Source organism: Ruditapes philippinarum, unplaced genomic scaffold (assembly GCF_026571515.1).
Source record: "Ruditapes philippinarum isolate M1 unplaced genomic scaffold, ASM2657151v2 ctg170_1_1_1_1, whole genome shotgun sequence".
Lineage (NCBI taxonomy): Eukaryota > Metazoa > Mollusca > Bivalvia > Venerida > Veneridae > Ruditapes > Ruditapes philippinarum.
In genome coordinates, this window is record NW_026858297.1 from 156892 (window position 1) to 181210 (window position 24319).

General features: G+C 31.8%; 1 protein-coding gene across 1 annotated transcript in view; it reads left to right on the forward strand.

The window, feature by feature from the left end:
• Window positions 1-24319, forward strand: part of LOC132752704 (uncharacterized) — a 136171-nt gene that overhangs the window by 13781 nt on the left and 98071 nt on the right. The window contains exons 10-23 of the mRNA XM_060743068.1: window positions 1651-1848; window positions 3045-3266; window positions 3705-3899; window positions 4433-4666; window positions 5250-5492; window positions 6522-6737; window positions 10467-10666; window positions 10999-11221; window positions 12681-12830; window positions 15690-15842; window positions 16382-16561; window positions 16794-16865; window positions 21785-21916; window positions 23126-23380. Of these exons, the coding sequence (XP_060599051.1) occupies window positions 1651-1848; window positions 3045-3266; window positions 3705-3899; window positions 4433-4666; window positions 5250-5492; window positions 6522-6737; window positions 10467-10666; window positions 10999-11221; window positions 12681-12830; window positions 15690-15842; window positions 16382-16561; window positions 16794-16865; window positions 21785-21916; window positions 23126-23380 (2673 nt within the window). The remainder of the gene's footprint in view (window positions 1-1650; window positions 1849-3044; window positions 3267-3704; window positions 3900-4432; window positions 4667-5249; window positions 5493-6521; window positions 6738-10466; window positions 10667-10998; window positions 11222-12680; window positions 12831-15689; window positions 15843-16381; window positions 16562-16793; window positions 16866-21784; window positions 21917-23125; window positions 23381-24319) is intronic.

Genomic DNA, 24319 nt, shown 5'->3' on the forward strand with positions numbered 1-24319 from the left:
AATAGCTGATAATATAGATAACAACAATAGGAAGAGAATAGCTGTTATAATAAAGTACAACAGTAGGAAGAGAATAGCTGTTATAATAAAGTACAAAAATTTGGAACCCGAAAAAGCTGAAAAATATAGAGTAAAAACCTTAAAAAAGAATAGCTAAATATAGATAACAACAAAAAGGAAAAATGCTGTTAATTTAGAATTCCCCCTTTGGAACGAATAGCTGTAAATAGGTAAAACCCAGGAAAAAAGAAAACTTTTTATGAGTACAAACCCTTTACAACAGAATAGCTGATAATATAGAGTACAACAATTGGAACAGAATAGCTGTTGATTTAGAGTACAACCAAAGGAACAAAACAGCTGCTAATATAGAGTACAACCTTAAGAACAGAAAAACTGATTATATAGAGTTCATTCTTAGAAACAGAATAGCTGTTAATTAGAGTACAACCTAAAAAAGAATGCTGATAATATAAGTACAAAATTTTGGAAAAATGCTTTTTAAAAAGAGTGTAAAACCCTTAGGAAAAGAAAAAGCTGTAAAATAAAAAACAAAAAAATACAAATAGTTTAAATTTTTGTTCAAATGTAGGAACAAAAGTGATAATATAGAGAACAACAATAGGAACAAAAAAGCTGTTGATATTGAGTCTAGCCATAGGAACAGATTATAGCTGTTAATATTGAATTCAACCATAGGAACAAAATATATATAGCTGTTAATATTGAGTTCAACTGGGTACATAGGAACAGAAAAGCTGATAATATTGAGTTAAACCAAGGGAACAGAATAGCTCTTAATATTGAGTAAAACCTTAGGAACAAAAAAAGCTGAAAACAGTTGATATTGAGTCCAGCCATAGGAACAGAGTCTAGCTGTTTATATTGAATTCAACCATAGGAACAGAATAGTTGATAATATTTAGTTAAACTGTTGAAACGGAATAGCTATTAATATTGAGTTAAACTTAAGGAACAGAATAGCTTTTAATATTGAGTGAAACCTTACAAACAGAATAGGTGTTTATATAGAATACAACAATAGGAACAGAACAGCTGTTAATATAGAGTAAACCTTGAACGAATATTAAAAATAGAGAAAAAACAATAGGAAAAAATAGTGATAATGTAGAGACAATTAGAAAACAAATGCTATTGATAATTAGAGAAAAACAATAGGAAAAAAAAACTGTTGATATTAGTTACCCATAAAACAGATTATATATAGCTGTTATTATTGAGTTCAACCATAGGAACAGATTATAGCTGATAATATTGAGTTAAGCCAAAAGAACAGAATAGCTCTTAATATTAAGTAAAACCTTCGGAACAAAACAAGCTGTTGATATTGAGTCCAGTCATACGAACAGAATATAGCTGTTAATATTGAATTCAACCATAGGAACAGAATAGCTGATAATATTGAGTTTAACCGTAGGAACAGAATAGCTGTTAATAAAGAGTTCAATTGAGTTGTGACTATATGCCCATTTTAGGAAAAGAATATCTGTCAATATTTAATGATGATAAAAAGTCTGTCAATATTTCTGCCCCAAGCTTCTGGATTGATTCAGTATACACTTAGCACAGTCATCATGATAGTTGCTTTATTTGATACATTCTAAAATAGTTATTTTATGATTTTTCCAGCAAGAAAGTGTGCATTACCTGCAGTACCTCATAATGGTGTATATAATAAGACAGAGGTAAAGTTTGGAGACCGTTTGAAATTAACATGTCAACTTACAAATGATGATGCAAACAAGAAGGAATTAAATGCTGTTTGTATATATAAAGATAAGGATACTGGTCTAGGTTTTGCTGGGGATGATACCACAAAGTGTCCAGGTAAAATGAGATAACTATAAATTATTTGAAGCTTTATATATAAAATATTAATTCACACATCAAACTGTCATTTCCAAACAGTATCTTTTGTTTTCTATTAAAGTTAAAACAATCATGTCAGAACATTATTAAGATCTACCAAAATTTTTATTCCCATTCCTGTGTGATTGTGCCCCAGTTTTCTCATATTATTGAAATGTAAACAATAGATATACATGTATGATAATGTCACAGGGTAGAATGATTACAGTACTTAACAATTCCTGGCATATGATCATTAATTTAAAAGAAAACGAAGCCTTAAGGTAGAACGCCACACTTTGCCAACTTTCGAGTAGCGTCTTGAAAAATGGCATGCACAAAATTGAACATATTTCTGATTGGATTTCGTTGATTTTAAAACATAAATACGTTACTTGCTGTATACAAAGAAAAAGAAACCTTAAACATGAATATATAAATAAGAAGTTAATTAAAATGCATATTAAATATAACACTTTCACAATTGAGCAATACAAAATAAGAATTTTGTAATTAAATGAATAAATTGATAAGAATCATACCACAGTTACTCAATCAAGTAAATAAAGTCGTTACTTACTTACTTTACTTACTAATAATGAAAATAACTTAATATTGAAATATATCATGCGCAAATACCCGACACGGTTTAGCTCTAGATATTGTTATGTTAGGATGGTAAAATTTATGACATTGTAAATTGTTTATTTATCAGGTAATTTTATAACATTTAAGACAAATTAATATCAATGTTTAACATATTCAAACAGATATGACTTGATAAGACTAAGTAGTATATATGTATTGTTTATAGTAATGCATTTTAGTTTTGGTTGTGTTGAAAGCTATAAGCTTATTGAAACACTTTCAAATCCGTTCCTGGAAGAAACCGGTACAAAGCAATGAATGTAAAGTTTCTTGCTTATGGAAACAACAGCTTACCCCTGACGGGTTTGAAACCACGTGACCAGCAATTCTTAGATAACTTAAAAGTCGGACATGTTAAGCACGTAGCCACTCATTCATTTGGTGAATACTACTTGTATATGTTTCTATAATGTAACATTTGGTCATGGGAACATTATAGAGATAATGGTGCTTGAAATCATATATTTTGATATAGTCATTCCTTCAGTTAACACTAGCAGTGATAATCTTATTGTTTTATGATATAGAAATAAACTGCAGTGATCCTAAGTTAGTAATGCCTACTGGTGGGAAATATTTAAACGATGTAGGACCCTCTACAACAACATATTTATCCAACAACTCAAAGTTTACATTTGACTGTGAACTTGGTTATGATGTGATAGGATCATCAGGTGATGAAGAAGGTGATAATGTAGTCAAGTGTAAGGACAATGGTAGATGGAGTTTTGGTACACTTGCTTGTGCAGGTATAAACATTATCTTTGGGTCATTTTTTTTTCTTACTTGTGTATGTGCTTATTCTTAACATACCCGTGTTAGATAGGACACAATTTATATATATTTGTACTATATAAGATAAATATAACATCTAGAGTTGAGTACAGTAGACTATGAGTTATGCCCAATAAAGATTTTTTTATACAAAAATGCTTTTATAGTTTAAAATGTTTGACCATGTACTTATTAAAAGTTAGCGAATAAGTTTACTGTTTAAAATTTATCATTTAATTGAAATATGAACAATAAATGTGATTTCCATTTCCTAGTTACTTATTGTTCATACAAACTATTTCAGATGCTTTTAAGTTACAAGTTAAAAATAATGAATTGTGTAAATGTTCAAAGAATTTTCATATTCATTTAGAACTTATCTTATTAAAATTAATTTAAATTTGTCCATCCAGTAAAAATGTGTAGTGACCCGGGCACACTAGGAGATTCAAAACAGGTGTTTGATGATTATGACATAGGCTCAGAACTTTATTACACATGTGACAGAGATGGATTTACTGTTCCTGACATCAAGTATAAATGTCAATATATTAATGATAATGCTGTGTGGTCTAACAATCTTGTAGAAAAATTACCAGAATGTACAGGTAAGTCCTCAAAAGTTTACATTTTATATTTCTAGGGATAATGCGATAATCATGTCATTTATTAATATAGAAAATAAATGATCATATGGTAATGTAAATTATGCCCCTAGAATGAAAATGAGTCTAACTTAATATATGTTTTCAATAGGAAAACAAAACAATATAAAGATTATTTTTGGGTTTTAGCATTGCCTCAGGTGGGCAACTACATAGTTAATATGCTCCTTGGGTCAAAATTGGCTTGCTCTAACAGTCATTTAATTAAAATAGACATGTGTATACAGGGAAAAAATGCATTTAAATCTTTTATTCTGAAACTAAAAACAGAGATGGTTTCTATATGCAGAGTCAGATAAAGTCTTACAAGATTTATTTAAAACTTGGTAAGTGGACATTCCTTGAAGGCAATGAAAACGATAAAATTGCATGAAAATTGAAGACTTTCTCAAGTATGAAAGTTTAACTCTCTCTGTCTAAATGGTATAACTTGTATAAACATGTCATAGTTAAACTTTCATTTTGTAATATTCCAGACACGACTAAACCAACATTTAATGGCAGCTGTGGGGATACAAAGTATGTAGATGCTGTTGACAATGTAAGCTTTAACACACCTACCGCCTCTGATAACTTCAACCTTGCTTCCATCACCATGACTGATAATATTAGGCCAGGTGACAGAATTATCACCGACACTACAGTCACATACACCGCTGTAGATTTTGAAGGAAATACAGAAACTTGTTCTGTTCAATTCAATATCATAAGTATGTATTATCATTTAAAGTTTATCTATAATTTAAGACAGAATTCATTTCTTGATTTATCTATATTTTATTGATTTAAACAATTTTAATTTTAACGAAAAATTCAGTAAATATTCTGCCTAGGAGATATTTAAACTACAGTTTTTATCAAGGAAGAACAAGCTTTTTTTAAATAACCATCCAGTAGGGAAAGAGTTATTGTAAATAGGCTGAAAAATATATAGCTTACATCATGTGGCATTGTATACACATCTTTCTTGTTTGAATCAAAGTTAAACTTGTACATCAAATATAGATAAGAAAAACTTTCTTCATTCTAGTTTGTAAATACATGAAAATAAAAATACAATCTATTTGTTAAAAGACAAGAGATAGAGCATTATAATTTCTAAAGTGACTAGTATATTACAGTTCTACATGTATAATGTATTTATTATAAATTTCACATCATTTCCTGACCTCCTGTACTGATTAAGAACTGTGATTTGACTTAAAAACATCTGATCGAAAATCTCCTTAACAAAGTTAATCATTGTAAATTAATAATTTATTGTTTTCAAACAATGCATTGATAATTTTACAGATCGTAATGACAAACCTACTTTAACTTGTCCTGATTCAAAGACTTTCGTGGTTACTTCAAGAAATTCTAAAACATACAACTATACTGAAGATGTTACAGTTACTGGCGGTAACATCACTAGTGTGAATCCAACGCTCATTCGTTCTTCTGTTGATAAGATAGGTACAATGGAGCTGATAACTATTACAGCAGCCAATGAATATAACACTGAATCATCTTGTACCTATATGGTACATTTTGTTGGTGAGTTCAATTACTATTATGTATAACAGATCTGTGTTAAATGATATGTTTGATGTAATATCAGATGTCATTTTACAGAAACATAAGAAATATGTTATAACATTAGGTATGATATATATACCGGTATTTTTACTTTATTTCATGTAGCTTAGTATGATGTATGATATCAATTTTGGCCTTAGTTATCACATGGTCACTTGATAGTTATCACATGATCACATGATAGTTATTATAAAGTCATATGATAGTTATGACTTGATCACACGATAGTTATCACATGATCACTTGATAGTTATCACATGATTACATGATAATCATCACATGATCACTTGATATTTATCACATGATTACATGATAATCATCACATGATCACTTGATAGTTATCACATGATAACATGATAATTATCACATGATCACTTGATAGTTATCACATGATTACATGATAATCATCACATGATCACATGATAGTTATCACATGATAACATGATAATCATCACATGATCACTTGATAGTTATCACATGATTACATGATAATCATCACATGATCACTTGATAGTTATCACATGATTACATGATAATCATCACATGATCACTTGATAGTTATCACATGATTACATGATAATCATCACATGATCACATGATAGTTATCACATGATAACATGATAATTATCACATGGTATCATGATAGTTGTCACATGATCACGTGATAGACTTTACAGTAACTGTTGTTAGTTCGAGTCTGTAAGGAAGTTTGTTTGGGTCGAGAGTATTTGTTTCTGTAATCATACCCAGTGTAGAAAAGTATTTCATCATATATCATAATAACTTTTCCTATATTACATTGTGATTATACATAATTTATGTTAACATTGTGCATTGCATTTCCGGAATGACTCTAATTTGATTATGGAAAATTGTGCTTATGATGTGAAAATTCTAATTTAAGAGAAAAAAATTCTATTCAAAATGTATCTTTATGTTAGAAAACAAGACTTTTTTCAAATCAAGAGTATATTTTTATGTTTACAGCGGGTGCTTGTTTCCAAGAGGAATTATTTGATGATGTTAATGCTAGAGAACAAGTTTGTGTTACCGAGGATAACAAGCTTGTATGTACATCAACATGCAAGCCTGACTATATGTTCTCAGATAAAACCACAAAAAAAACATTTAGATGTACAGGGTCAGGATTATGGGATTATGATCAGTCACCCATTATACAACCTCATAATCGATACTGTCTAAGTATGTGGCATTTATTTTTTCCAGGCTTATTCATTTTTGAGTATTATTTTAAAACAAAGTTTATTACTGTTTTAAACTTTTTGAATGGTTATGTTTGATTCAAATTTTATTCATGTAAAATGTGACTCTCCAGAACTCTAGTGCACTTTAAAAAATTAAGAATTACGTCTCTGACTTAAGTGTCTATGAATTCAGAACAGACACTTGAAATGTATAATTAAAATAGGTCAAAACTTGGATTCATCAGGCCAAGTTCCACAACTCTTCATTGACAATTGACAAAATAATGCCCCATTTTGACGTAGAAAACATTCTTAGATTTTAACATGTTTTTAAATATTTCTGACATCAGATCAAATATTCACTTGAAATTTATAATAAATAATAAAACTCTCCAAAGTTAAAATATTTGGTCCAGATGCCCACGTATCATAAACTCTCTGAAATTAAGACATTTAGTTCTGACGTGACTATGCCGAGAACTCTCTAAAGTTAAAATATTTGGTTCTAATGTGACTATGTCATGAACTCTCTAAAGTTAAAAATATTTGGTTCTGATGTGACTATGTCATGAACTCTCTGAAGTTAAGACATTTAGTTCTGATGTTCCTTTGTCATGAACTTTCTAATATTAAGACATTTGGTTCTAATGTGACAATGTCATGAATTCTCTTAAGATAAATATTTGGTTCTGATGTGACTATGTCATGAACTCTCTAAAGTTAAAAATATTTGGTTCTTATGTGACTATGTCATGAGCTCTCTGAAGTTAAGACATTTGGTTCTGATGTTCCTTTGTCATGAACTTTCTATTATTAAGATATTTGGTTCTAATGTGACTATGTCATGAATTCTCTAAAGATAAATATTTGGTTCTGATGTGACTATGTCATGAACTCTCTGAAGTTAAGATATTTGGTTCTGATGTGACTATGTCATGATCTCTCTAAAGTAAAAATAATTGTTCTGATGTGACAATGCCATGAACTCTCTTAAGTTAAAATATTTGGTTCTGATGTAGCTATGCCATGAACTCTCTAAAAAACCATTTGTTTCTGATGTGACTCTGTCATGAACTTTGTAAATTGAAATATTTGATTCTGATGTGCCTATGTCATGAATTCCCTAAAGTTAAAATAGTTGGATCTAATGTGACTGTGTCCTGAACTCTTTAAAGTTAAAATATTTGATTCTGATGTGACTATTTCATAAAGTTTCTAAAGTTAAGACATTTGGTTTTGATGTGACTATGTCATGATCTATCAAAAGTTAAAATATTTGATTGTGATATGACTATGTCATGAACTCTCTAAAATTAAGACATTTGGTTCTGATGGGACTATGTCATGATCTCTCTGAAGTTAAGACATTTGATTCTAATGTGACTATATCATGAACTCTCTAAAGTTAAAAATATTTGGTTCTGATGTGACTATGTCATGATCTCTCTGAAGTAAAGACATTTTGTTCTGATGTTCCGATGTCATAAACTCTCTTATATTAAGACATTTGGTTCTAATGTGACTATGTCATGAACTCTCTGAAGTTAAGATATTTGGTTCTGATGTGCCTATGTCATGATCTCTCTTAAGTAAAATTATTTGGTTCTAATGTGACTATGTCATGAACTCTCTAAAGTTAAAATATTTGGTTCTAATGTGTCTATGTCATGAACTCTCTAAAGTTATATTATTTGGTTCTGATGTGACTATGCCATGAACTCTCTTAAGTTAAGACATTTAGTTCTGATGTGACTTTATCATAAACTCAATGAAGTTAAGACATTTGGTTCTGATGTGACTATGTCATGATCTCTATAAAGTTCAGACATTTGGTTCTGATGTGACTATGTCATGAACTCTCTTAAATTAAGACATTTGGTTCTGATGTGACTATGCTATGAACTCTCTAAAGTTAAGACATTTGGTTCTGATATGACTATGCCATGAACTCTCTAAGGTAATGACATTTGGTTCTGATGTGACTATGTCATGATCTCTATAAAGTTCAGACATTTGGTTCTAATGTGACTATATCATAAATTCTATAAAGTTAAGACATTTAGTTCTGATGTGACTATGTCATGAACTCTATAAAATTAAAATGTTTGGTTCTGATGTGACTATGTCATAACCTTCTAAAGTTACGACATTTGGTTCTGATGTGACTGTGTGATTATCTCTTTATAGTTAAAATATTTTGTTCTGATGTGACTATGTCATAAACTCTCAAAAGTTAATATATTTGGTTCTAATCTTACTATGTTATGAACTGTCTGAAGTTAAGACATTTTGTTCTTATGTGACTATGCCATGATCTCTCTAAAGTTGAAATATATTGTTCTGATGTGACTATGTCATGAATTCTCTAAAGTTCAGACATCAATGGTTCTGATGTGACTATGTCATGATTTCTTTAGAGTAACAACATTTGGTAAAGTTAAAATAATTTCTTTATTTGTTACTATAAATGGTACATTTGAAAATTGTTATTTTTTTTACTTTTTTCTTTGTAACTATAAATGATATCTACTTTAAACTTAAGATAATTTTTCTTTGCACTTGCAACATGTATGACAGTTTTCATAAGTCTAGCAACTTTATTTCAAGAGTTATTTCCTTTTAAGTTTAAGAATTTTGCTTTTAAAAATGTTATATTATGGTTACAACCAGCGATGATTAAAGATTTACACTCAGAGTGTGTGTCAGTCCATCTGTCTGTCCGTTTCTAATAACTGTTTCCTGAGATCACTTTAAAAAAACTTTTCCATCAAATTTACTTAAATAAGAGAAAAGTTGAATCATATATTCATCCTGAGAAAATTAAATCTTTTGATAATCTGTTGCATAAACATAATTTCCTTCCTTGAGGCAGGGAAACTTAACACATTACTTTAATACAGGCAAACTAAGCACTCAAAAGATTTATTAATAAGGTTTATCATGTCATATTTCAATGGCATAATTGAATGGCCAATGGCCATTCAAAATATTGCTTTCAGGTTCTACTTATACATTGCTTGCAATACTATGATAGTTGCCTGTTTAACTGAATTATTTTTGTTTCTTTTTTCCCAAATTTCTGATGGGGCCATCCTTTTAGTGGTTTATCCTTTTTCAATATTGGCTAAATATCTCATAGACATGTGCAACATATATTGTTAATATATTGCCTTATAAATATTTTACAATTATTGACAAGTGAGCCATTGAATATGATGTGATACAAATTGCCAAAATGTCATATTATACAAATACATATTCAATGGATCATTAGTCAGTAATTGTTTTATTATCAGTCTAAGATTAAAGAAAAAAGAAGAAAAAAAAGACACACACAAAAACAAAAAGTGAAGCCAAATATTGAAAAAGTTATCAATGAATTTATCATTGCAGTGTAACTTTTAAACTACATATATTATTGTGGACTGTAAATAATTTGCATAAAGAACAAAATTCAACAATTTTTAATAGTCTTATAATGCTGTATGGTCTTTGAATCTAAGCCTGATTCTAATTTTAGATCAGGAAAATTCCAATCAGCCAGTGAATATGATCACAATAAGTGAATATAATTTTTACTTTTTGTATTGACTACTGTTTGAACCAATGGGATTTCAGCTATTTTTAGATTGTATAATAAAAGATGTTTAAGCATGGGATTTATGACTGTTGAATACATGTATATATTGAAGTGTTTATTTATTAGTTTTATCCATGCATATTTCAGGGCAAAACAACCCACAGTATGATGTTCCGTTCACAGTACAACATAGATTAAGTTTTCTTACTTTGGGATGTTTGGATGCCTTTCGTAGTGCTGTGACTGGGAGTGTAAATACTTTCAGATCCAGAATAAGCAATCTCTGTAGTCAATCATGGACAATTTCAGATGTGACAGCTAATACTGTTTCAAATGAAAATTTTATAGTAAGACATACATAATATATATTTAGACAATTTATGTATTTTTATCAAATTTGTGAAAGGCAAGATGTAATAATAAATATTAACAGTGAGTGTTTAAATATGTTATATGATAACATAATATTTTCTTATATTAGTTGTTATTAATGGTCTTGTTTGCTATTGAGGATTTGTTAGTTTTTTGGGGGAAGTAGGAGAATGAAATATTTTGATATCCTACATTGTTTTATATTTGAATAATCTATCCACTTTGCAAGTTTGCTATTTTGTATAACATTTTGAGTGTCAGTAGGACCTGAAATTTGGACTAACAAGAACTTATTTTGATATTTTAGTATAAAACAACTATGAAACTAACCCTGCAGTCATCTGTCACTGTGGCCGCTGCTGATGAATGTATCCAGAAAATAGTGAATAAAGTTAACTCGGTATTTGTTGTTAACAATACTAATTTGACATGCAATGAAAATCTACAGACCCTGACTGTAGAGACAATAACAAATGGACAAGGAACAAAGAATTGCAAGACTGGGTATTACCTTGATGGCAATATTTGCTGTGAGTTCTCTGTAATCTTATGTTGTCTTAGACTCAGTCAAATATAATACAGGCAAACATGTATTTAGCCACCGCTCAAGAGAAACAACAAAAATTGTCACTTAATACATCACTCTCTTAACACAAAGCATGAAAAAAAGTCAAAATTCATTCATGATATCTTTCCTTTGTGCTGGGGAAGTTTTTCAATTACATTTATATCAATATGTTTAATAGTTATAACACTCTGACAATCAAAATAGATATTAAAATAAAAAAAAATGACTTTCTCATATTTATCAATAAAACAGTTTTTTCCGCTACATACACTTTTGATATTTTCTATAATTTTAGGCTCCTCTTTTGCTTTTCCTTATCCCTGACACTTAAAATCTCAAGAGTATAAATGCTTTTTATTGTGCATTTTTAATTTGAAAATTTAAATTATGTCTAATTGTAATGATCAATTTAATTAACTGCTGATCAAGTTCAATGCAGTGTAAATATCAAGAGAGAAGCGTATAAATCATCACTGTAGGGGCAAAGCGTTGCATTGTTCTATTGAATTTATTAGAGAATAAGCATCATACATGTACTTAACTTCATTTGCATGTGCTAAAAATGGTATGGGGAATAAGGCTTTTTGCCAATTCATATATTGTGTTTTGTGACATCATGAGGCGGCGTTCTCTAAAACCTCAAACACCTGACAGGAAAAAGTTGTCACTTGATCTCAATTACATGACTAATTAGCGGTCGCTGGTCAGGTTGAGCAAAAGTTGCTTAACAAGACAAAATTCACTTAATACGCGTGGTCGCATGCTGTTCTTTATTTTATGCTTTTCAGTGGACAAAGAAATTATAAAATATCATTTTCACTGTAGTAAGGCTTATATTTGAGTATTGATGAAAAGAATACATTTTAAATTAGTAAAGATATTGTCGGAAAATTTCTTTGTTGTGAGCAGAATATGTATAATGGCTATTTCTCAAAGATCACTTAAATAATTTAATATTATAAAAAAGAGTTCAACAACTAGAGTAAGTGACTTAATGTTGACAGTTTAATGCCCTGTATATTGTCATATATAACATGGCTATATCAAAGCATCTATTGCCTTGAATTAATTAAAAATAATAATATGAATCAAAATGTGATGGAAATCTGTATCTTACATCTGTTGAATCTTTTTTAAATTATTTTTCCATAATTAAGCATGGACTTTATTGTATTCACATTATGTTTTAAAGAATTTGACCTTGTTATCAGTAAATGGAATTCCCCTGCTCATTTTATTTTTTTACTAAACACTTAGGCATTACTGTTTTGAACAATGATTGTTTCCAGTCATATTTTATTTTTATGATTCAAGCAAAATGTTAATATAAAGAATTAATACATTGTATATTGTCTTAATGAATTGGTGAAACTGTAATAAATTTGATGCAAGAAATGAAAATATATTATATTTTATCACAGTACAACATGGTCCTGCACAATATTTTGATGAGGATACAAATATTGTTAAAGCATGCCCAGCCGGACAATACCAAAATGGTTTAGCCCAGACAAGCTGTAAAGAATGCCCTAAAGGACAGTTCCCAAATGGTGATCAAACCAGTTGTCAACGTAAGTACAAATATCTTGAATAGTTATATAGTTCATTTATAACTCTCTTATTTTGCAAAACTTAATAAATGAATTGATTGAATAAACTGTCAGTCCTTGTAACATAGAAATGAAAGAATTTTAAACGTAAGGTATGATACCTTCATTGCATAACAAATGAAACTATAATTTATGATATTTTATTGACAGTTAAATCAGATATGTGAACATTTTTTTCAAATGAAATAGCTGTATTATGAGAGGTACTTTCTTCCTCAGCTTCTTCTGAGTAACTTGGCTGAACTAGAAACGTTATCATTACACTTGTTTCCACATTCTATAATTACACTTGTTTCCACATTCTATCATTATACTTGTTAACCTCTTCTATCATTACACTTGTTTACACATTGTATCATTACACTTTTTTCCACAAAAAATCATTTCACTTCTATCATTACACTTGTTAACACATTATATCATTTCACTTGTTTACACATTCTATCATTACACTAATTTACACTTTCTATCATTACAATAGTTAACACATTCTATCATTACACTTGTTAACATATTCTATTATTACACTTGTTTACACATACAATCATTACACTTGTTAACACATTCTATCATTACACTTGTTTACACATTCTATCATTACACTTGTTTACACATTCTATCATTACACTTGTTTACACATTCTATCATTACACTTGTTTACACTTTCTATCATTACACTTGTTAACACATTCTATCATTACACTTGTTAACACATTCTATCATTACACTTGTTTACACATTCTATCATTACACTTGTTTCAACAACATATCATAACACTTGTTAACACATTACATTTTATTACACTTGGTAACATATTCTATCATTACACTTGTTTACACATACTATCATTACACTTGTTAACACATTCTATCATAACACTTGTTAACACATTCTATCATTACACTTGTTTACACATTCTATCATTACACTTGTTTACACATTCTATCATTACACTTGTTAACATATTCTATCATTACACTTGTTTACACATTCTATCATTACACTTGTTTACACATTCTATCATTACACTTGTTAACACATTCTATCATTACACTTGTTAACACATTCTATCATTACACTTGTTTACACATTCTATCATTACAATAGTTAACACATTTTATCATTACACTTGTTTACTCACACAATCATAACACTTGTTTACACATCCTATCATTACACTTGTTTACAGATTCTATCATTGCACTAGTTTACACTTTCTATCATTACAATAGTTAACACATTTTATCATTACACTTGTTTACTCATACTATCATTACACTTGTTAACACATTCTATCATAACACTTGCTAACACATTATATCATTACACTTGTTTACATATTCTATCATTACACTTGTTTACACATACTATCATTACACTTGTTAACACATTCTATCATTACACTTGTTTACATATTTTATAATTACACTTGTTAACTCATTCTATCATTACACCTGTTTACACATTCTTTCCTATCACTCGTTAACACATTCTATCATTACACTTGTTTTACGTTCTATGATTACACTTCTTTACACATGCTATCATAACACTTTTTTACATATTCTATCATTACACTTGTTTACATATTCTATCATTACACTTGTTAATAGATTCTATCATTACACTTGTTTAAACATTCAATCATTACACTTGTTAACACATTCTATCATTACACTTGTTAACACATTCAATCATTACACTTTTTAACACATTCTATCATAACACTTGCTTACACATTCTATCATTACACTTGTTAACATATTCTATCATTACACTTGTTTACACATACTATCATTACACTTGTTAACACATTCTATCATTACACTTGTTTACATATTTTATAATTACACTTGTTAACTCATTCTATCATTACACCTGTTTACACATTCTTTCCTATCACTCGTTAACACATTCTATCATTACACTTGTTTTACGTTCTATGATTACACTTCTTTACACATGCTATCATAACACTTTTTTACATATTCTATCATTACACTTGTTTACATATTCTATCATTACACTTGTTAATAGATTCTATCATTACACTTGTTTAAACATTCAATCATTACACTTGTTAACACATTTTATCATTTCACTTGTTTACACATTCAATCATTACACTTGTTAATAGATTCTATCATTACACTTGTTTAAACATTCAATCATTACACTTGTTAACACATTTTATCATTTCACTTGTTTACACATTCAATCATTACACTTGTTAATAGATTCTATCATTACACTTGTTTAAACATTCAATCATTACACTTGTTAACACATTTTATCATTTCACTTGTTTACACATTCTATCATTATACTAGTTAATACTTTCTATCATATAACACTTGCTAACACATTACATCATTATACTTGTTTACATATTCTATCATTACACTTGTTTACACATTCTATCATTACACTTGTTTACACATTCTATCATTACACTTGTTAACACATTCTATCAATACACTTGTTAACACATTATATTATTACTTTTTAAACACATTCTATCTTTACACTTGTTTACACATTTTATCTTTACACTTATTTACACATTCTATCATTATACTTGTTTACACATTCTATCATTTCACTTGTTTACACATTCTGTTGTTGCACTTTTGTTTGTTTACACATGCTTCCATTTTGTAACACTTGTGTTTGTTTATACATTCAATCATTACACTTGTGTCATTGTTATTCATTTACTCTTGATATAGTTTGAATTAAATCTTTATGAAAATAGTTTGCAGTTTTAGAATTGTCAAATGTATCTGATGAAGGTGATTTCACTTGTTTTGTATTTTCAGGAACTTGTGCAGCAGGGTTGATATCTCGAAATGGGTTTTATCCTTGCACACCATGTCAGCCAAACACTTACTGGACTGCTAAAGACGAATGCTCACCTTGTCCAACTGGCTATTCAACTGATGGTTTAGCACCGGATGACACCAGATGTTATGGTAAGAAATCTATACTGTCCGATTATTTTTGTCTGAAGAAAAGAATAAGACATTGACAACTTATATGAATATCATCCTCATTAAATTTGGAAACTACCTTTTTGTCTACACCCAGGTCTTTGATAATTTGCCGTTTATTTTGGTCTTGTTACTTGGTAACTTAAAGTCTAGATATATTCCACTTTGATTTATGGTCTTGGCTGGTTACTTTGTTACATTTGTAGAATGTTACAGTTTCAAAATTAAACTCATGTACCTGAGTGCCTCATTGTACTAATTCACAGTATATAATCAAAATTACTCTACCGTGTCTTGCAAGCCTATACAATTTGATATATACTCTGTCTTGCAAATACTATCATGTGTTACTTTGATTCACTGTACCTTTATTGTAAGTAAATGATAATTTCAACATTGGACTGTCTTGCTATAGCAGGATGTAGACTTGTTTATTATACTGTGTAAATATCATTTTATTCACCTGCATGTATAAGTTTGCGAAATGAATCGTAATAATTCAATTGTTATGTTATATATAGCACCATGTCCTGCGGGTCAATACTCTAGAACAGGCTATAATAAGAATGGCTGTACATCATGTCCAGTTAACTTCTACCAGGATCAGACAGGACAGATGACTTGTAAAGAATGTAGTGATAACAGTAAAACATCAACTACTGGCAGCACAAAGAGTGATGACTGTATTGCAATAACAGATGGTAAGTTTGTTATATTCTATATCAACATTCAGTGTCAAAATTTATCTGTATTTTGTTGTTATTTTCTTAAAAGTAAATATATATACAAAATAGTATGAAAATGAACAAAGGCTAATAACTAAAAAAATTATATAGGGAAGAGTGTATCTCACCAACTTAAAACCATTCATTTCACTGGTTTTGAAAGTAACATATATAGATATTATAATTGTTGGTTTTATTTTCATTTCAGAATGTGATAGAGACTATTGTAATGGTCATGGTAATTGCTCTTTCAAACGTCATCGTACTTTCTGTACTTGTGGTAAGATTTATTTTAGATTGTTGAAACAGTGGGATCTTTATGCCTAATATCATATTTTCATTCCTCAAAAATGTTTGTAAGGTTTTTATTATGTATACACAATTTATTAAGTATTTGCTGCTAAGTTTATTCATGTTAATTGTATAATATCTATTAACGTTTCTTCAACAATTGTAATAATTCTTGTATTGATGATAAGATGCTAAAATAATACTGCTTCGGAAATGTATTTTAATTTTGAGTGCATTGTTGTAGAATTATGTAATGTTCAAGTTCAAATTAAACTTATAACGATTTAGCAAAATTGATTGTACATTGTATTTGATTTTAACAGTCATCAAACTATGGTATGAGATTTAGGTGTTAATCCTTACTGGCCTGTTTGCCTTTGGGATTATATTCCTGTACAAAATATTCTATTTAAAATTCTGAATTCAGTTTGTTATATTTTTTTAACAATTCCAGCTCATTTGTATATTTGTATATTCAAATTTCTTCCATTCCACATTTATCACTATAATTACAACTGTCTGTTGCCACTAACTTTTCTTGTTAAAAGCGATTATGTGTAATTTATAAAAATTAAATGTTCTAAAAAGTATTGTATGAAATAAATTCACGTGTTCTTTGAAAAATATCTAAAAACAAAAAAATAAAGAAAGGAAAAAATGCCTTTTCCAAGGATCGAACCACGGTCTCTACACTGACGAAGCCAACACTCAACGACTACGCTATTTCGCCGAACGGTTAAGAAGTGAGTAATTGTTTAGGTAGTTAAAGATTTAGGCGATAAATAGTATGCTTTTATATAAGAATTATTGACACCCCTTTTTGTCAATATTGATGTAAACAGATAATGAAAGGAATAGCGAATTAGAGCTGTACTTAAGACAATGTTTAATTGTGTTAAGGCGAGGTACATTTTTGTTTAATTGAAACATGAGACCCTGGTTAAACCTTTACCATAATGCTTCAACAGAAAGTAATTCACCATTATTGCCTTCGGTATATCGAGCTGGACCAGCCTGCACATTCCTACCATGTTGTCTGACAAGCCTGCACATTCCTACTATGTTGTCTGACCAGCCTGCACATTCCTACTATGTTGTCTGACCAGCCTGCATATTCCTACCATGTTGTCTGACAAGCCTGCATATTCCTACTTTGTTATCTGACAAGCCTGCATATTCCTACCATGTTGTCTGACCAGTCTGCATATTCCTACTATGTTGTCTGACCAGTCTGCATATTCCTACCATGTTATCTGACAAGCCTGCACATTCCTACCATGTTGTCTGACAAGCCTGCATATTCCTACTTTGTTGTCTGACCAGTCTGCATATTCCTACCATGTTATCTGACCAGCCTGCACATTCCTACTATGTTGTCTAACCAGTCTGCATATTCCTACCATGTTGTCTGACCAGCCTGCATATTCCTACCATGTTGTCTGACAAGCCTGCATATTCCTACTATGTTGTCTGACAAGCCTGCATATTCCTACTTTGTTGTCTGACCAGTCTGCATATTCCTACCATGTTATCTGACCAGCCTGCATATTCCTACTATGTTGTCTGACCAGCCTGCATATTCCCTACCATGTTGTCTGACCAGCCTGCATATTCCTACCATGTTGTCTGACAAGCCTGCATATTCCTACTTTGTTGTCTGACCAGTCTGCATATTCCTACCATGTTATCTGACCAGCCTGCACATTCCTACTATGTTGTCTGACCAGTCTGCATATTCCTACCATGATATCTGACAAGCCTGCATATTCCTACATGTTGTCTGACCAGTCTGCATATTCCTACTATGTTGTCTAACCAGCCTGCACATTCCTACCATGTTGTCTGACCAGCCTGCATATTCCTACCATGTTGTCTGACAAGCCTGCATATTCCTACTTTGTTGTCTGACCAGCCTGCACATTCCTACCATGTTGTCTGACCAGCCTGCACATTCCTACTATGTTGTCTGACCAGCATGCATATTCCTACCATGTTATCTGACCAGCCTGCACATTCCTACTATGTTGTCTGACCAGTCTGCATATTCCTACCATGTTATCTGACAAAGCCTGCACATTCCTACTATGTTGTCTGACCAGTCTGCATATTCCTACCATGTTGTCTGACCAGCCTGCACATTCCTACTATGTTGTCTGACCAGTCTGCATATTCCTACCATGTTATCTGACAAGCCTGCATATTCCTACCATGTTGTCTAACCAGCCTGCACATTCCTACCATGTTGTCTGACCAGCCTGCACATTCCTACTATGTTGTCTGACCAGCATGCATATTCCTACCATGTGATCTGACAAGCCTGCATATTCCTACCATGTTGTCTCATAAGCCTGCATATTCCTACCATGTTGTCTGACCAGTCTGCATATTCCTACTATGTTGTCTAACCAGTCTGCACATTCCTACCATGTTGTCTGACCAGCCTGCACATTCCTACCATGGTTTTTTGACCAGCCTGCATATTCCTACCATGTGATCTGACAAGCCTGCATATTCCTACCATGTTGTCTCATAAGCCTGCATATTCCTACCATGTTGTCTGACCAGTCTGCATATTCCTACCATGTTATCTGACAAGCCTGCACATTCCTACCATGTTGTCTAACAAACCTGCACATTCCTACTATGTTGTCTAACAAGCCTGCACATTCCTACCATGTTGTCTGACAAGCCTGCATATTCCTACAATGTTGTCTGACAAGTCTGCATATTCCTACCATGTTGTCTAACCAGCCTGCATATTCCTACCATGTTATCTGACAAGCCTGCACATTCCTACCATGTTGTCTAACCAGTCTGCACATTCCTACCATGTTGTCTGACAAGCCTGCACGTTCCTACCATGTTGTCTGACAAGCCTGCATATTCCTACAATGTTGTCTGACCAGTCTGCACATTCCTACCATGTTGTCTAACCAGCCTGCACATTCCTACCATGTTGTCTAACCAGCCTGCATATTCCTACCATGTTGTCTAACCAGCCTGCACATTCCTACCATGTTGTCTAACCAGCCTGCATATTCCTACCATGTTGTCTAACCAGCCTGCACATTCCTACCATGTTGTCTGACCAGCCTGAACATTCCTACCATGTTGTCTAACCAGCCTGCACATTCCTACCATGTTGTCTAACCAGCCTGCACATTCCTACCATGTTGTCTGACAAGTCTGCATATTCCTACCATGTTGTCTGACAAGCCTGCATATTCCTACCATGTTGTCTGACCAGCCTGCACATTTCTACCATGTTGTCTGACAAACCTGCACATTCCTACTATGTTGTCTGACCAGCCTGCACATTCCTACTATGTTGTCTGACAAGCCTGCATATTCCTACCATGTTGTCTGACCAGCCTGCACATTCCTACTATGTTGTCTGACCAGCCTGCATATTCCTACCATGTTGTCTGACAAGCCTGCATATTCCTACTTTGTTGTCTGACCAGCCTGCACATTCCTACTATGTTGTCTGACCAGCCTGCATATTCCTACCATGTTGTCTGACAAGCCTGCATATTCCTACCATGTTGTCTGACAAACCTGCACATTCCTACTATGTTGTCTGACCAGCCTGCACATTCCTACCATGTTGTCTGACAAGCCTGCATATTCCTACCATGTTGTCTGACCAGCCTGCACATTCCTACTATGTTGTCTGACCAGCCTGCATATTCCTACCATGTTGTCTGACAAGCCTGCATATTCCTACTTTGTTGTCTGACCAGCCTGCACATTCCTACAATGTTGTCTGACCAGCCTTCACATTATTACCATGGTGTCTGACCAGCCTGCATATTCCTATCATGTTGTCTGACCAGCCTGCACATTCCTACCATGTTGTCTGACAAGCCTGCATATTCCTACTTTGTTGTCTGACCAGCCTGCATATTCCTACCATGTTGTCTGACCAGCCTGCACATTCCTACTATGTTGTCTGACCAGCCTGCATATTATATTCCTACCATGTTGTCTGACCAGCCTGCACATTCCTACCTTGTTGTCTGACCAGCCTGCACATTCCTACTATGTTGTCTGACCAGCCTGCATATTCCTACCATGTTGTCTGACCAGCCTGCACATTCCTACCATGTTGTCTTACCAGCTTGCACATTCCTACCATGTTGTCTGACCAGCTTGAACGTTCCTACCATGTTGTCTGACCAGCCTGCATATTCCTACCATGTTGTCTGACAAGCCTGCACATTCTTCCATGTTGTCTAACCAGCCTGCACATTCCTACCATGTTGTCTGACCAGCCTGCACATTCCTACCATGTTGTCTGACCAGCCTGCACATTCCTACCATGTTGTCTAACAAGCCTGCATATTCCTACCATGTTGTCTAACAAACCTGCACAATTCCTACCATGTTGTCTAACCAGCCTGCACATTCCTACCATGTTGTCTGACCAGCCTGCACATTCCTACCATGTTGTCTGACCAGCCTGCATATTCCTACCATGTTGTCTAACAAGCCTGCACATTCCTACCATGTTGTCTAACCAGCCTGCATATTCCTACCATGTTGTCTAACAAGCCTGCACATTCCTACCAAATTTTCTCATCAGTCTGCACATTCCTACCATGTTGTCTGACCAGCCTGCATATTCTTACCATGTTGCATGACCAGCCTGCATATTTCTACCATTCTAACCTTTAATCAACTTCATACCCCTGAAATTTATAATTGTCAGTTCAAAAATGGAAGCTAGACTAGTCCATTTTAGAAAGGAGTTAAGGGTTATATTAAGGTGTCTGTCTACAATTATATATGGTGTACATTATTTACATACTAATTACTAGTATATTATTGTATATTTAGGTGTTAGTTTACAACTTTAGATGATATACATTATTTGCATACTAATTAGTAGTATTATGGTATTTTCAGATGCAGATTCTGGTTACTATGGTGATAGCTGTCAGAATATGTACCATATTTGTGATGGAAATCCTTGTAAAAATGGTGGCACATGTATCCGTGGAGCTACTTACAAGGACTACACATGTTCATGCAGGACAAGTAAATATTTCAAATTGTGTGATACTTGCTATTTTTCATTTCCAATGTTTAGTGCCATAATGTTAAAAATGTATTACAAGTAGACCTGTTTTGCTCAAATTTTGATAAAAGTATAAATAATTGTACCTCAAAGAATATGAAGATGTAAGTTATTCCTGAGATTCACTGTGAAATAAGCAAAAACCAAAATCATTTTATTTCACATATTTGAGATATCAATTCACCAAAAGTCAGGTAACTTAAAAATGGTATTGGTGACCCCATATATTTTTGGCTTATATTTATTATTATCATAATTATTCTAAGATCATGCAAGGTTTCAATAAATGTTGTTATGTAGTTGTTTATCTGCTATAATATTAAGTTGATGTAACATATACCTTTAATTATAAATCTTAAGTGGCTTATAGTTTGAATAGTTATATTGGAGGAATTGTTCTGATCTGATAAACACATTAGGGCCACTAAAGCAAAAATCAAAAATAAGCTTGAAATGAAAACAACTGGCAGATTTTGATGAAACTTAAGGAATTGTAACATTCTTGTCTTGTCTTTCAAGAGGGTTACTAATCAATATGTATGCTAGTTATACAATTAAAGGTTGAGGTTGAAATAAAATCTAAAAATGAAATAAGGCAATTGTTATGTAGCAAAAGTTAAGTAAGTTTTGTCCCTTATATTGTATGTTAAGCAAGTAACATTAACAAGTTGTCTTCTATAAAAGTTATTGTATTGTCTCCATTAAATGCCACCCCCAGCTTGCATCTTTTTTAAAAAATGGGCACTAATTATTACTATACAAATGTGCATTAAAATATGTTTATTAAAGATATAATTCAATATTATAAAAATCATTATTAATTATTATAATCTAATATATAATACAAGACTATTTCTTTTAATGATTTAACCTGTTAAAAAAATGTCTCAAAAACATATTTGTATCATGTCTGTAGTTTTTTTTTTCTTTATCATTAAACATTTTTATTTTAGGATTAAACTTGATATTGTTTTGTTGTTGTTTTGTGTTGATTTTAACATTTTAGTCACTAGTTTCAATAATGACACTAGCATGAACTGCTCAGATTTGATGTTGAAATTCTTAATGAACAAAAATTAGGACACAAAAAAACTGTCTAAGGCTTAATCAAAATAACAAAAGCATATTTATTTGTGATTATAATTTTATGTTTATTTGGTTAATTTTAGATTTGGACACATGTGAAATGAAGGTATCTAATGATGTTAAAATGGGTTCTCAAAGTTCATCTGCACTATATCAAACTTATTTGACAAGAACTTTAGAACAGTGTAATGCAAGCTGTTTATCAGATAGCCAGTGTAAAGAAGCCTCGTTTATAGCTAACCAGTTCTGTTTACTGTTTAATGACACTATTCAAGAAGCTGATTTAATAGATGAAGATTTCCCAGCAGATGTCCACTTAAAAAAAGAATGTAACACAGGTAAAAAAATGTCATTTTTGTGCCCCCACTTTAGTGGCGGGCATTTAGAATTACCCTTGTCCGTCCGTCCTTCCGGCTGTCCATGTCGCACGTAAATCAAAAAGTATTTGACCTAGAGTCATGACACTTTACAGGAATGTTGATCAGCATGTGTAGTTGTGCACATGGGTATTTTGGTCTGGATATTTTTAGTATTTTTAGAGTTAATGCCCTTGACTTAGTAAAATTTTGGAATTTTCAATTTGTGTCGCATGTAACTCAAAAAGGATTTGACATAGAGTCATTAGACCTTACTGGAAGGTTGCTCAGCATATTTAGTTTTACACCTGGTGTTTCACTTGTGGATTTATCCAGTATTTGTAGAGTTATTTCCCTTGACTTAGTAAAAACTGTTTCATTATGTTGTTATTTGTTCCTTGAGTGCTTGAGTTAGAATCAACCAACTTTACAGGAATAATGATCAACATCACTAAATTACAGGAATAATGATTCACATCACTGTGAAGCTATGCACCTGGGACTTTGCATGTGGATTTTTTTTTAGTTTTGTTAGAGTTATTGCCCTTGACTTACAGTAGTATAAATTTGCAATTTTCAACTTGTTCATGCATAGCTCAAAAAGTATTTCACTTGTAGGCCTGAAAGTTTACAAGAATGTTGGTCAGCATGTGAACTTATGCACCTTGGGGTTTGCTTGTGGATCTATTCAGTATTTGTAAAGTTCTTGCCCTTTACTTAGTAAAAGATGTTTAGTTTTCAAAAAGTATTTGACCTAGAGTCATAAGATTGACAGAACAGTGGCGCGGTGGGGGCACCTGTGTATTATGGACACATTTCTAGTTGTATTTTATATAATCGATGATAGCTCACCAGTAGTGTAATTGTACAAAAATCAACAATGTATTTAAAATGATTAAAATGAATGTTTATGTTGCGTTT